General features: G+C 39.9%; 1 protein-coding gene across 1 annotated transcript in view; it reads right to left on the bottom strand.

The window, feature by feature from the left end:
• Window positions 1-13,731, bottom strand: part of TMEM131 (transmembrane protein 131) — a 151,225-nt gene that overhangs the window by 47,335 nt on the left and 90,159 nt on the right. Inside the window, 7 exon segments of the mRNA XM_018562803.1 lie at window positions 1,122-1,226; window positions 4,215-4,349; window positions 6,288-6,398; window positions 7,819-7,989; window positions 8,082-8,235; window positions 9,207-9,315; window positions 11,112-11,220. Of these exon segments, the coding sequence (XP_018418305.1) occupies window positions 1,122-1,226; window positions 4,215-4,349; window positions 6,288-6,398; window positions 7,819-7,989; window positions 8,082-8,235; window positions 9,207-9,315; window positions 11,112-11,220 (894 nt within the window).

A 13,731-nucleotide genomic window follows, 5' to 3' on the forward strand; every position in this document is an offset into this window, starting at 1 on the left:
CTATAAGCCCCCATTTTTATAGTCTTACCGCCATGTGCCTGTTACAGCAGTTTTACATTGTAGCTAAATATTACTGTGCAGCCCAACAGGCAGTGGGGTTTTGTCTACTTGGAAACCTAACAGACCTAGCCCCTTCTTTTCCTAAACCCCACTAGTCTGTGAGGACACTTGTGTTGAGGGATGTGACCAGTACTTATCAATCATTGAACAATGGATTGGAAGGGCTGGAAGGCCATTCCCGTGTATTGTAGTATGCCAAGTCAATTCCAAGCAAAGATGGAAGCAAGGTGCAGTAGTATAGAAAGAAAAAAAGGTTGGAGTGTTCATTTGGGCATTAGGTACAAGCCTAATATGACTCTTACTAATTAAAACTATGCAATGCTCTTAAATCCGTGTTTTTTTGTTATTTAGAGCTGTATATTAAGTTTACAGGTTTTCACAAGGAAGAAGGTATCAAACGCTTCCCTTATAAGTCTATATACGTTTCACTAAAAATAGTTATCACAACCTTTTGAAAAACAAAGCCATTTCAGATATTCTATGAATACCCACAACTAGGATACTAAGTTGGAAAATTGATTTAAAAAAAAATAAATAAAAAAAACTTGTGGAAAACAATGAAAGGCTAGGTGTTTTACTTGCTTAAAAATCATACTGCTATTCTATTTTACCATTTTTTATGTTCAATGAATATGCAGTTTTGGTAGTTTACATAATAGGACAACTAGACCAAAGCTGAGACAAAATACAGAACTGCAATAAAATCACAGCAATTAAAAGTGTTAAAGAAACGGGACAATGTATTCTCAAGAATAAAGCTGGTCATACACTAGTAGCAGGGGGGTGATTGAAAAATATACAACATCTAAGCATCCCCAATCAAATACAGCATGGATGGGGGATTACAACCCCCCCAGCCAAAAGGTGCTCTATGTATATCCAGCTTTACATGTAAGGTTGTGAAACCAAGTAATCTAGAAATTGGGGAGAAACAATTAACATTAATTGGCAGGCAAGTACATTTCTTTAAATGCTAAACAAATGCAGGATACAGACACATCTGCTAGAGGGTACATCTAAAAAATATAGTTTAAAAAAAAAAAAAAAGGGCCTGAAAATACCTCATAATCTGTGGTGATTTGGATGCCTCCATCAAAGGATCCTTCAAGATTCTTTGCTGTTAATGTTACTCGAAACACTGCATAATAGCCTGAAGTTAATATAACCTGAAAAAATCATTGAATTTTTATTTTTTTGTTTAAAATATACAAGAAAATAAAATTTGCACGATGAATATAATTCTATTAGTACATGTACATTATTTAAAAGCCCTGTTTCTCTGAATGTACATGGGGCAACCATATTTGGTCATAACTTATGCAGGTTCTACTTTTAGCCTAATATTGCCACAACATCATTAGAGTGCACTGCTACTGTAACTCATTGCAGTTCTACCAGTCTGCCCAGACAGACTGTAAACAAATTAATCTCTATGGTGTTTATGCATTATACTTACAAGAAAATGCCATGTTACCCAAAACAACCAATCAGCTTATACCTACCATTTCTGTTGTGCAGAGTTGAAAAGGGAATGAGGATTCTATTGGTTGCTATGGATAAAAAGACATTTACTTTGCCACATTTTTTTAGCTCCTATTAAATAATGAATCTTTAACAGAGGGAAAAACTAAAAATCCATTAATTAGGATAAAGTTGCAATACTGGCACGACTGTACTTGCGTTACCTGAAAACACTAAACTCAGGAGTTAAATCTTAGAAAAGCATTCAAGTACCTTAGTGATTAACAAAAATGTATCTTATTTGTGTATTACTTGGTTTTTAAGAGCTTGGAGCGGTGGCTACTTTACAACACACTCAGAGGTTCTGAGGAAGGGGGCATGGCCCCAGAAACACATCAACCTAGGCCAGCGGGGCCCTCTCTGCTGGCACGCGAGTCCAGGTCCGCATTACCAAAGGGACGCAGCGATAGCTGTCCCAGTCCAATTAATATTGTTATACAATAGTTCCCTCTCTCCCCGCTGAACTGACAGCAGAAGAGAGGGGACTATTTTACCATTTTCGGCTGCTGCGGAGGAACACGGAGAGCTGGGGCAGCTGACAATTAAGTCTTAGTGCCGGCCTGCACAGGATCGTCTCTGTGCTGAGGATATCAATAATAAATTATTATTGCTGCGGGGAAGACGAGGTTTCTAGTTACGCCTCTGCTGTGTAGTGCTGACTTTCATTATAATGTATTGCTGGGACTTGTAGTCCCGCATAGCTGATGGTATTCTGCATTGCTGTATAATTATACAGCAATGCAGAATAGCCCCACAGAGAGCCCATATAAACCACCTGAAAGCCCTTATAGACCACCCGAGAGCCACACTGCCCCCCTGAGAGCCCGCACAGCCCCCCTGAGAGCCCAAACAGACCACCTGAAAACCCTTATAGGCCACCCGAGAGCCACACAGCCCCCCAGAGAGCCCATACATACCACCTGAGGGACCACAGTGCCCACCCAAAGCCATAATAGACCGCCTGAGAGCCTGTACAGACCGCCTGAGAGCCCACAGAGCCTACCTGAGAGCCGCACAGCCCCCTGAGAGCCCTACAGACCACCTCAGAAGTGCAGAACCCCCTGAGAGTATTCAGGTCTAATTGAAGGGTTGGCACTTTGAGATACATAAGTTGGTTTAGTGATCCAGTTTGGGCACTCCGGCTCAAAAAGGTTCGCCATCACTGACCTAGGCATACTGTGCTGTCAAAAACAGGAACCACCATCTGTGCAGCTCTCACATACTCTGTCTTGCTTTTTGCTAAATGAGGATCAACCTTTGATTTTAAAGGCTCATTGTTATCTACTCTTTTTGTGAGTATTATTCTACTTTGCCTTATTTGTTTAATAAAAATGTATCTACACTAGGGAAGGCACCCCTTGTTTTTGTTTTTTCATTAGATATCACAGCCTCCCTGACTGATGTGGGGCAGCGACCTGTAGAACTTCTGCATGTATATCTCTTCAGTGGAGTGGTGATCTCTGGCGCTATTGGTTTTTATTTTCGTGTGACCAATTCAGAGATGATTTGAGGATCTACAGCTGAGCGATACACAAATAAGGTCCAATATTGTTAATAGTTAATGTACTTGGATGTATTTTTAAGATTTTACTCCTGAGTTTAGTGTCACTTTAATAAAAAGAGGCGTGTCTAGCAGAAAGCTGAAGTCCAGGCTGGAGAAAAAGTTTCCCTTGCAAAAGGGTCCTCCTCTGCATTGCAAAGGGTAACTGCTCATACTGCACAACTTGACGTAGTTCCCAAATGTCATCACTTACAAAGCAGGATCAGTCATTCTGCATTGTATGTGTGGATGCGGAGAGCCCATCCATATCCCAGAAGCATCACGCAGCCGAAAGAGACCACAAGCTGCCCGGGGAGCGAGAATCAGGGTAAGATATTCACTGTATTCATCATCCCCTAGACCAGGGGTAGTGAATTTAAATTCAAGGTCTGGTGACCAAAATTCTCTTCTATCCGAAGTCCAACTCACTGTCCAGACAGAACGGTCACCCAGTCTATGTCTGTACCACAGTCCACCATTTAGGCTGCATTCATATCAGCAGCTACACTGCAACTCACAGCTGCTGGTGTGTTTTCCTAGACACAGTACTGATGCATCGATCCCAGTACATTGCACTAGTTTTTAAAATTTTGTTAGAACGTTATTGAAGTGACATATGTAGGCTGGCACCGTCAGCCAGCCATAACCTAGGCCGGCAATTGCAGTTCGGAGAGAACCGCTATTTGGTCTGGATGCGGACAGTGGTCTGCCATTTAGGGGCCCCTACCCCATACAAAGCAAGCAGCTAACTTTGGAAGGGGGGTGGGGGACCCCGTGCAAAAGTAACCTTGTCTCCAGTTCAGAGTTTAGCTTTAATTACATGTATTGCTAGTAAATCCATGTTGGTTTGAGGATAAGATACATTAGATGGTGCAATGTACATGGATATGCAATCTTTTAATTTAAACTTGTTTTATTATTCCACTATAATAAATTTAAATCTGTAATATTGCCTGCATTTTCTTTAGTTTTTGTTTTGCATAATAGACTACCCACTGGCACCTATTAACACCGTATTTACATATTTGTAGCTTAAGCAATGAGCAAACTATATTTGGATTATCAGTAATAAATAATGAATACAAACACTTACTGAAGTACGATCTGATGCAGTGGAGTTTTCAATCTCAGGAAGGCTGCCTATTATGGAAGTCCTGTTTCCCTTGTCTGTAGTTAAAAGTTCTATTGCAAGACTGTCTCCAATTATGTGCCAACTTTTTATAGCCAGCTAAAACAGCAAATATATACAATAAAATGAGTAATGGCAGCAATAACATTTTTGACATGGCAATTTAAAGTGCATCATTACAAAATGTACCCCAAGAGAAAAATATGGTCCATGTACTTTACTTTAATGTCTCTGGTCTAGTGAAACAAATGTTTAAACAGACTCCTTAGGGAAAGATGGAGGTGGGACTTTTCAAACACAAAACAATTTGCGAAATCTAGAGTATTGTAAAACCAGGAAAGAAGAAAAAAAAAAAAAAAGAAGAAGTAGCCACAGCCACAGTTTTATGGGCCAAGCCTGAAGTCATATATGGCCTCCAAGTACCTATTAAATAGCAGCCCAACAACAAGGTCAAAGAACTTGTCTGTCTGGACACCTGATGCTTTCCGGACCATTTTTGGTTAAAAAAAATTACATGCCTCTGCACTTCCCCTAATTACACGAAATATGGCTCAGGCATGACAAAGGTCTAGATTATAGAAATAAAGATGCTTATGAGGATGTGTGTGCTGAAGTAAATCAGCCAGGGTTTACAGTACCCAGCTATTATACAAATATAAAATCCGGTGAGGTCTGTTTATTTGATGCCTATAACATTGGAAGAAAATTGTCATTGAGTATATAAAAGATAAACATAAAACATACACAGTAAAGTTGTTAAAGTGATACTAAACTGAGAACGTACCTATACTTTTGTTCCCCATGGTCCCTGTGTGTGTTGTAAAGTAGCCACTGCTCCAAGCTCACTCCCGGGATGGACTACAATCTCTCCTTCAGTTTACCAATTTGTATTGAGATTTTAGTCCATCATGAGAGTGAGCTTGGAGCGATGGCTACTTTTCAACACACACAGGGACCATGGGGAACAAAAGTAGCCACCCTCCAGAAGGAAGGACCATTTGATAACAAAAATGTATCTGATTTGTGTAACAGTTAAGGTATTTCAACGCATTAAGATTTAACTCTCGAGTTTAGTGTCACTTTAATTCAGACACAAGAATAGACAATATGACGGTTAACTTTTAACCACTTGAAGGCCATAGTGTTTCACCCCCTTCCTGGCCAGGCCATTTTTCAGTATTCAGCGAGAAATACAGTAGGTGAAAAAATAAGCTTTACCATACACTATGTGAGGGGAATTTATCAAAACTGGAGCACATAAAATCTGGAGCAGCTGTGCATGGCAACCAATCAGCTTCTTTCCTCAGTTTGTTCCGTTAAGCTTTAAAAATTAAAGGTTGATGATTGGTTGCCATGCACAGCCGCTCTAAATTTTGTCTGCTTCAGTTTTGATAAATTCCCTTCTATGAACCTGCAAAATACTGGGTGAAATTTACAAAACTTAACAGGATTTTCATTAAAAAATATTTTTTCATAGCTGCATCTCAGTTATCTATATTATATTAGAACACAAACAGAAAGGGACGATGGAAATGGAAGCTTATGTTTCTGTTATCATCTGCAAGATAAATGGGTAACAGGCATTTATAATGAAGGTTTAGTAGCTCCAGTAAATCTGAATAGTCAAATACTATTGCAAAATCGGTAACTTCAAAAAAGGGACCAATCTTCTAAATGGAAACCACCATTTTACAAGTGAGAGTCACAAACATTTTTAATGAGGATTCAGTGACTAATGAATACTGCCTCAAATGCGGAATAAATATATGAAATTCTAGGAACAATGATCTGATCTAAAGCAGTTCTTATTTAAACAATACACATACACATATTTAAATCTGAAGCTGTTCTTGTTTGATATATATCTGAGCAATTTATTAAACGCATATAGCAGGTCAGAGCAGCAAAGGATGGTGAGATGCAGGAAAAAAAAAAAGCTATTACCCCAGACTAAGCTATGTTCCTCTATCATCCATTAAGGGACACAGCTTAATGAAATGTAAGCAACCTACAGTTCTACAGGTGAAGATTGCTTACCTCTATGGGGTTGCTATTTATAATTGCAATAAGAAGACTGCTAGATTCTGCAGCACTGAGGATGCCGAAATCTAAAAAACGTTCTTCTGGTTTTGGTGGTAAAATAAAATACTGAAAAGGAAAAAAGTAAAACTCAGTGTTAAGCATTTTAAAGGCAAGACATAAAACAAAAACGCACGTCACAAAATTAACCTTCATTAACTATGAAAAAAAGTGAATCTCCCATTTCAAAATCCATGATACAAAGTACTAGTGAAAAAAATTAAATGATGCAAGGCGCTTTTTTCAGCTGTCTGGGTTACTGCAAATACTTTGTTGTAGAGACAAGGTAAATATTAAAGATGACAATGCAACAATTTTGCTTGACACCTGACACTGGGAGCTAGTGAACAAGCTCAGAAAGTATGTACTAGGGAACAAATATTTTTGACAATGTCCACAGTCAAAAGAAGGCTAGATAGAAGCAAGCTAGTACACACAATGGCATGCAGGGGGGTGGCTCTCCATCTAGCCATACAAAACTATAGTGGACCTTTATTTACAAAGTTTTAACAAAACAATAAGGACATTTATTTAAAAGGAGAACTATGAGGCGAGTGATTTCCACTTATCCTCATAGTTAGAGCCGACCTGTGACAAAGAAGCTGTCACAGGTCAGCTCTATTGATCAGGAAGTGAGCAGAAACATGCAGCCGATCCGCTCACTTCCCGATCATCTCCCTGCGGTCCCCGCTCACCGCAGGGATTCCCCCCTCCCCTCTCCTATCCTCCAGCGCCGAGTGGAGCAACGAATGGGGAGGGGGCGGGCACAGCAGACTCTGCCTCTCACACAGCTGGGTGGAACCAGACAGTATTGTAGGGATCCGTCCTGGCTCTAGCGCTCTCAGTATATCGCGGGCAATAGCCCATTATATACTGAGCTTTGGGTCACAGGGGGAGGTTAGTATATGTCCTCCTGTGACCCTAGAGAGAACTATGGGGATAAAACACTTACCCCATAGTGCTCTTTTAAGTAATTGACTGTGATGTTCAAATCTCATTGGTAAAAATAAGTGTCCCTTTTATATAAAAAAAAAAAAAACAATATCCTGTGTTAGTTTTGTGAATTGAACCTATGTTTTGTAACTAATTCTGTAATTGCTGCGGCAAACAGTCATTTGACCCCCAAACCTATATTTCTTCTTCATAGCTTTATATTTAGAGAATCTAGAGATACAATTGACAATCGCATTTACATCTAACTTTAAACACATTCTGTAAAAGGGCATGTGTGCATCAAGGGAGGACACATGAATTTAAGAGTCAGCTGAACTGTTTTATGTGCCAGGGAAAATATCCCTTCATTGCCATGAATAGCGGTGATCTAAGTTATACAACAGTAATCACTTTAATTACATTTTCAAAATGGCTTCTGCAATCGCAATCAGTCATTGCGTACAGGATGTATTTTATAGTGTCTGAATCGTCGTAATAATGAATGTGTAGCCCTGTGTGGGTTCAGTACTCTTGTAAAGAATCTTGTCATACTTACATCTAGAAAGCCTGTGTATGCTCGAATGGGAAGGTGGAACTTTGAAGCATTGGTAATCAGTAATATATTGCTGTCAATATGAACAGAGGAGGTGGATGGTGTGAAAACTAAAGAAAATATATATCTTGATTCACCAGGCGGGATTAACACATGTGAAGTAAAATTCTGGACCTGTATTTAGAGGGGGGGAAAAAAACAAACGTTTAGCTACATGAATTTTACATCCCAAAATGCCAGCTGTTTTTTCAGGCTGTTAATCTTACTTTAAACATGATCTTTGCATCTTCTGGAAGCAAGACATCATGAATGAGAACTGCAAAATTAAAGGTGTTTGTCAAGTAGATAGGTTTCTCTACTGGATCAGAGGGACTGTCCCGAATATGAAATAAAGTGGCTACATGATCAAACCCCAAGTACCTGTGAAGGAAGCAATTGCACAGCCTTTAAAAAAAAAGATCAGAAAGAAAATAAGGCACATGTATTCCTAAACTCTAAGACAATAATTTTACCTGCTTAAACCATGTGTACTGTACTGTGTGTGGTAAAGGATCTCTCTATTGGAAGAGGAGGAGGTGGGGCTTCTTAGCACAACAGGACTGGAGCATTTACCAAATGTTGACATTTAGCCCTCGTTCACACCTGAACGTTTTGTAGCGCGTTCTACGCTCAAAGAACGCTCTACAAAACACTCAAAAATATAAATCCCATTGTATTCAATGGTCTCGTTCCCACCTTGGCATATTTCCGCCCGTCCCTAACACGCTACAAAACGGCCCACGCCTGAAAAGGTACAGGTACTAATTTGGGCCGTTTTGTTGCGCGTTTCCATTGGGCTACAGCCAAGTAGCCTTCGGAAACGCGCGACAGACGCGCATATGCAATACGCCTAGGTGTGAACGAGACCTTAGAGCACAACTTCATAACTATTGCATGTCATAGGGGAGCTAAGCAGAGCTGAGGTCATAAATGTGCAAGACCTTTATCACTAAGTGTAGAGTGGATCATTGAATACTGAAAATGTGTTTCATACTGGCCAATGACAGGCATCAAATACATGACATTCTGAAAGCCACAAACAAAATCAGGCTGTCTACAGCCTGATTATTACTATCCACTAGTACTATCTACTATAGCTAAAAAGGCAGTTTCAGAAAAGCTATGTATGAATAAAATAGATTAAGGATGGGTGGAAATGTTTAACTTATCTTCTATTGCTCTTATTCCTGCTGACAAAACCCGATGCACTGTGCCTCATCGCACATGCATGTAAGAACATGCATTAGGAAGGAAGATTTAATGGTTACATTATTAAACATCAGTTGGAGTTTTAAACAGCAGAACCAAAACTCTATTTCTGCCATTAATCTCACAACAGTGAAGTTACTTACCCATCCAACACTTCAGCTTGATATGGAATTTCAAGTTTTGAATAACTCTTTTCTTTTGCTTTAACTGTTATTTTTCCAGAAAACTGTGATGGTTTCTTTGCTTTTGATGCTGCAAAAATGAAGAAATTCACTATAAGCTGATGCATAACAATAGTGGGACATTTAAATGTAAACTAGGGAAGCCATTTTAGAATGTACAAAACTTCAAACAAGCTTATATATCAGTATAATGTACATTTATAAAAAATACACATAAAAATAAAAGAATGGTATGTATTTAAAAATTCCTCAGGTGACAAGTATTTAAAGCTAAGGCCCACTCTGCTTTATAGTAAGAACATCAAATAACACTAAAAACAACATGTACTCTATCTCCACCAATCAATTAAAAGCCAGCAATGTACTGTAAATAAGTAATAATCTTGCCTTTACTGATGGCAAAGTGTTTGGGTGAAATAACACATTCAACCGCAGGAACACTAACAAAATCCTACCCTTGTGGAGTGTGTACTATGTAAAGACACCTGGGGGAAAAAAGATACACTAGCTCTGAGTAGGACCAGGCGGCGGAGGGGAGTGATAATTTCAAAAGACAGTGTCCACAGTGAAAGGGTCAGATATGTTCCAACAGTTGATATTTAGTGTAAAATGAGAGGTGTAAGAGACAAGATGTAAACTTTGCAGACACAACAATTTCAAAAGAAACTTACATGGTAACCAGCTAATCCATCTATTTTTTAGGTTTTCAGATTACAGGTAAGCCTTAAGTGTACCTGTAAGCCAAGCTTAGGAGGGGGGAAAAAACCCTTCTCTTCTCAGCACAAAGCTCATTCTGGGTAACAGTAACTAAACACAGACCAGCCACAGAAGTGATCTACATGCTGTCAAATGCTGAGTTCAGACAGATCAAGTCACTAAGGGTGCCCATACACACTGCAAATTTCAGCCGGTTATGAGGAACCGGACAAAATTCGCTCAGTGTGTGCCGCTGTCGGCACCCCTCGATCAGCTGATTGAAGGAGCTGACCAGAAAATCTTTGTACCTTCAGAGGCGGCAGCCATTGGGCTGCCGGCTCTGTTCGGGTATTCGGACGGCTGCTGGCAGCCGCTGTGAGCATAAAATGCAAACAGGATTCCTTGATTGACACACCAGCAGCATTGATGGAGGAAACTGCTCTATTTTTCTCCTTCAGCCTGCAGGTTGAACGAGAACAACAGAGCAGTGTATGGCCAGCCTTGGGCAGTGCGACTAAACACAGGCCTTTGACAGGAGGTGTTGGTCCAGCTCGCCACAGCTGTGTTGGGTATCAGCAGCTGGGGTAGTGGGTCTGGAACTGCTCGCAGGTAAATATTTAGACAGTAAAATAGGTTACATTTATATCAAGCTTAAATTCTGCTTTGACCCTTTCCCCTGCCGACGTAAGGCATACAGCAGAACAAAAATGTTTCCAGCTGGCCAGCTCAGTATACCTTATGTCGCTGGCATTCACCCTTCTGCGATAAGCTCATGGTTGCTTCAGTGACCATAAGCGTATAGTTGAAGGCTCCCCTGATGGTTCTCTGTAAATGAATAGCTGTCATCAGTGGCTGACAAGCCGCTGATGGGCAACTATTCATTGAAAATTAGTCACTGGGAAACAGAGGCACAGACAGAAATAAAAATATTGCCAGACGCTCTAACCCTTTTCCACTCAACTAAATATCTCTATTTTTTGTGTGTCCCAATTGCAGAGATTTCTTCCCAGCATGGACACAGACTATATAACTACCCCTTCTCCACTCTATTCTAAACAAAACATAAAATTGTAGTTGGAATAAGACTTTAAATATCAGTGGTTCAAATGTCACTTATACCATTTACAAAACAGTAAAGTAAAAAATAAAGAACAGCAAGAACACCCTTACCATCAAAACTGATGCTTGCAACTTTGGTGTATCTGCTCTCAGAAGCTTTTAATGTTATTGGTTTAAAATGAACAGTTATGGCATCATTCTGTGGGGTTGATCGGACACTCTAAATAAAAACAGAATAACCATAAGTAAGGCTTACACTACCCAAATAAAATTGTAACACATTTATAAAATGCAAGCAACATTGTTAAAACGGCAGTTAACAATACAATCAATAGTAGTACAACCGTATACGATGCTGTACACCACATAGAAGACATATTTTAAAAACATTGAAATTACAATGTCTAAACTTGGCACTGGCTGTAACACGTTAATTCATAACCTGGAAAAACATACATTTCAAGTGTAGCAAAAGCCAAAAAGAGGAGATTTTACATGAACTCATGTAATGTTACCCTTTTCATAGAGTTCACTTTCAAATATCTTTACATGCCACATGCAAGTCACTACAGGAATTACATTGGAAAGCATGAAACAATGAACACATCTCTCATAATGAGATTAGGGGATGCTTGTCTCAAAAAAAAAATACTGTTAAGAGTATTTCATGGACAGAAGACAAATCTTTCTGCAGTGCCATCTCCACTTCCTATGCAGATTCATTATAGAATGAAATAATCACAAATGTAAAAAAATAATACTTGTTAAATCCCCCAAAACACTTTGTCCTATTCTGATCCGGCGGTGGTTGTGCTCTTAAAGCACCTCTTTGTGTTTGTGCTAGCTGTCAACTCCACCCCAGGCGGAAGTAAAATTTACAGGTTCCTATGGGGTCACTACAGCACAGCACTTAGGCCCCCGCCCTCCACCAACTCTCACTTTGCACACACTGCCTGGGTTAGCTTTGGCTAGCCCTGCCAGCGCTGACTGATCCTTTACTATTGTAAGTGCAAAATGCTGCTAGTAATAGTAAATGCTAGCTACTGGTAAGCATTCCCCCACACTTTCAATAGTAAAGTATCAGTCAGGGCTGCCAGGGGTTTGTGATTGACCTGCTTGTGCCCTGATCTATGCTTAGGGTGAGGAAAGGTTTACCAGCAGCATTTGCTATTGCAAGTTCTTGTGTTGCGAGTCATACTGACCCCTCCCCTGCTGTGCGGACAGCACTCGTGTGCTGTCAATCAGTGCTAATTAGTTATTAATCTTCTACAGAGTTCTGTGGTTGGACAGTAGGGAACACACACGCATTTTCGATCATGCTAACTCTGGATCCAAGGCTCCTATCGAAATGGGACCAAAGAGCTATAAGCACTTTATTCCCTGGGGGTAGAATGAGAATATGTAGGACAATACTTTGTACTTATTGATGTGTCAGCTACCAGGATTTACATAACATAATTACAAAGATGCAGTAGTCTAGGAATGATAATGTGGGTGCTACCACACATGGTGATCCATGTGAACTAACAAGCTTCACCTCCAGCAAAAATTAAGCAATCCAATTAATTCAACTTGCATGTTTTGAAGGTTTGTTTTGAGCAGAAGATTTCCAAGTAGAATTACTAAAATGCACTGAAATAAGATAAGATAACCAAGATAATGAACTGCCACTGATATACAGCTAGCTATTGGAAAAATAATAAGAATTGGATGTTTTTGGACAATAAGTTTTTTTTACTACTGTATACTGAAATTAGGTCATTACTTGGGCAATAAAGCATGCAACATCTATATCAGAACTGTTATAGCTCAACACAGGCATACAAAGAGAACTTTAAAAAAAATATTGTAATGTAGGCACTATATGATGCCAGCATACATCTCATTGTCCTTTCAAGCATCTTTCAGTCTAACATGCCTGTCCTCCTGAACTTAAGGGAGATCGGCAACCAATAATAGACCAAGGTTGGACATGCAGGCACCACAGTTCCCCACATCATTATGGACAACTGGGTGGCACCAGCGATACTTGGTTACCGCCCATGCCCTTGTTATACACATGTGGGGCGGTACCAGTGACATGCTTTTGGTGTGACTGAAAAGGTCCAGAGGGGAGGTTACGATCGCAGTGATCGACTGGTTTTCTGCATTTCACATTCAATAAGGTGTTAGGAGTTGATCCTTACTAGGAATGTGATTTTTGCTACTTTGTACATCCTTTTGGTCATTAGTATGAATATGACATCTGTAAAAACAATTGGAGGGAACACAACGTCATGGTAACGGGGGCAGGGCTTGTATGTCACATTGTTTTTTTGCCTGCACTTATGTATATATTGTGATCACTACACTGCACATGTATCACTTTGTTTTGCCAGATGAAGGAACCAGATGCGTTCTGAAACATTGCTACACTTGGGGATGTAACTTTTCACATGGAATAAAAAGAACTTTGCTTGGAGAACCTTTGGAGTGCTGGTGACATACTGTTTTGCTTAAAGGTGATAGGGCTCCATAGCAATGGACCATGGCCCTGGACATGCATAGCACCCTGCAACAACCACACACACTGCACAAAATGCCAAGGTTAGTGCAACACATAGGATTCAGTGCCCTTCAGGATAGCAATAGCAGTATTTATGATGTGACCTTGAGATTAAGAAGGGGAATGTAGATATTTCAAGCCTCCATACTATGTTATCATCTACAGCCATCTTTCTTCATGGGCTCT

Source organism: Nanorana parkeri, unplaced genomic scaffold (genome assembly GCF_000935625.1).
Source record: "Nanorana parkeri isolate BGI_ZX_2015 unplaced genomic scaffold, ASM93562v1 scaffold21, whole genome shotgun sequence".
Taxonomy (NCBI): Eukaryota; Metazoa; Chordata; class Amphibia; order Anura; family Dicroglossidae; genus Nanorana; species Nanorana parkeri.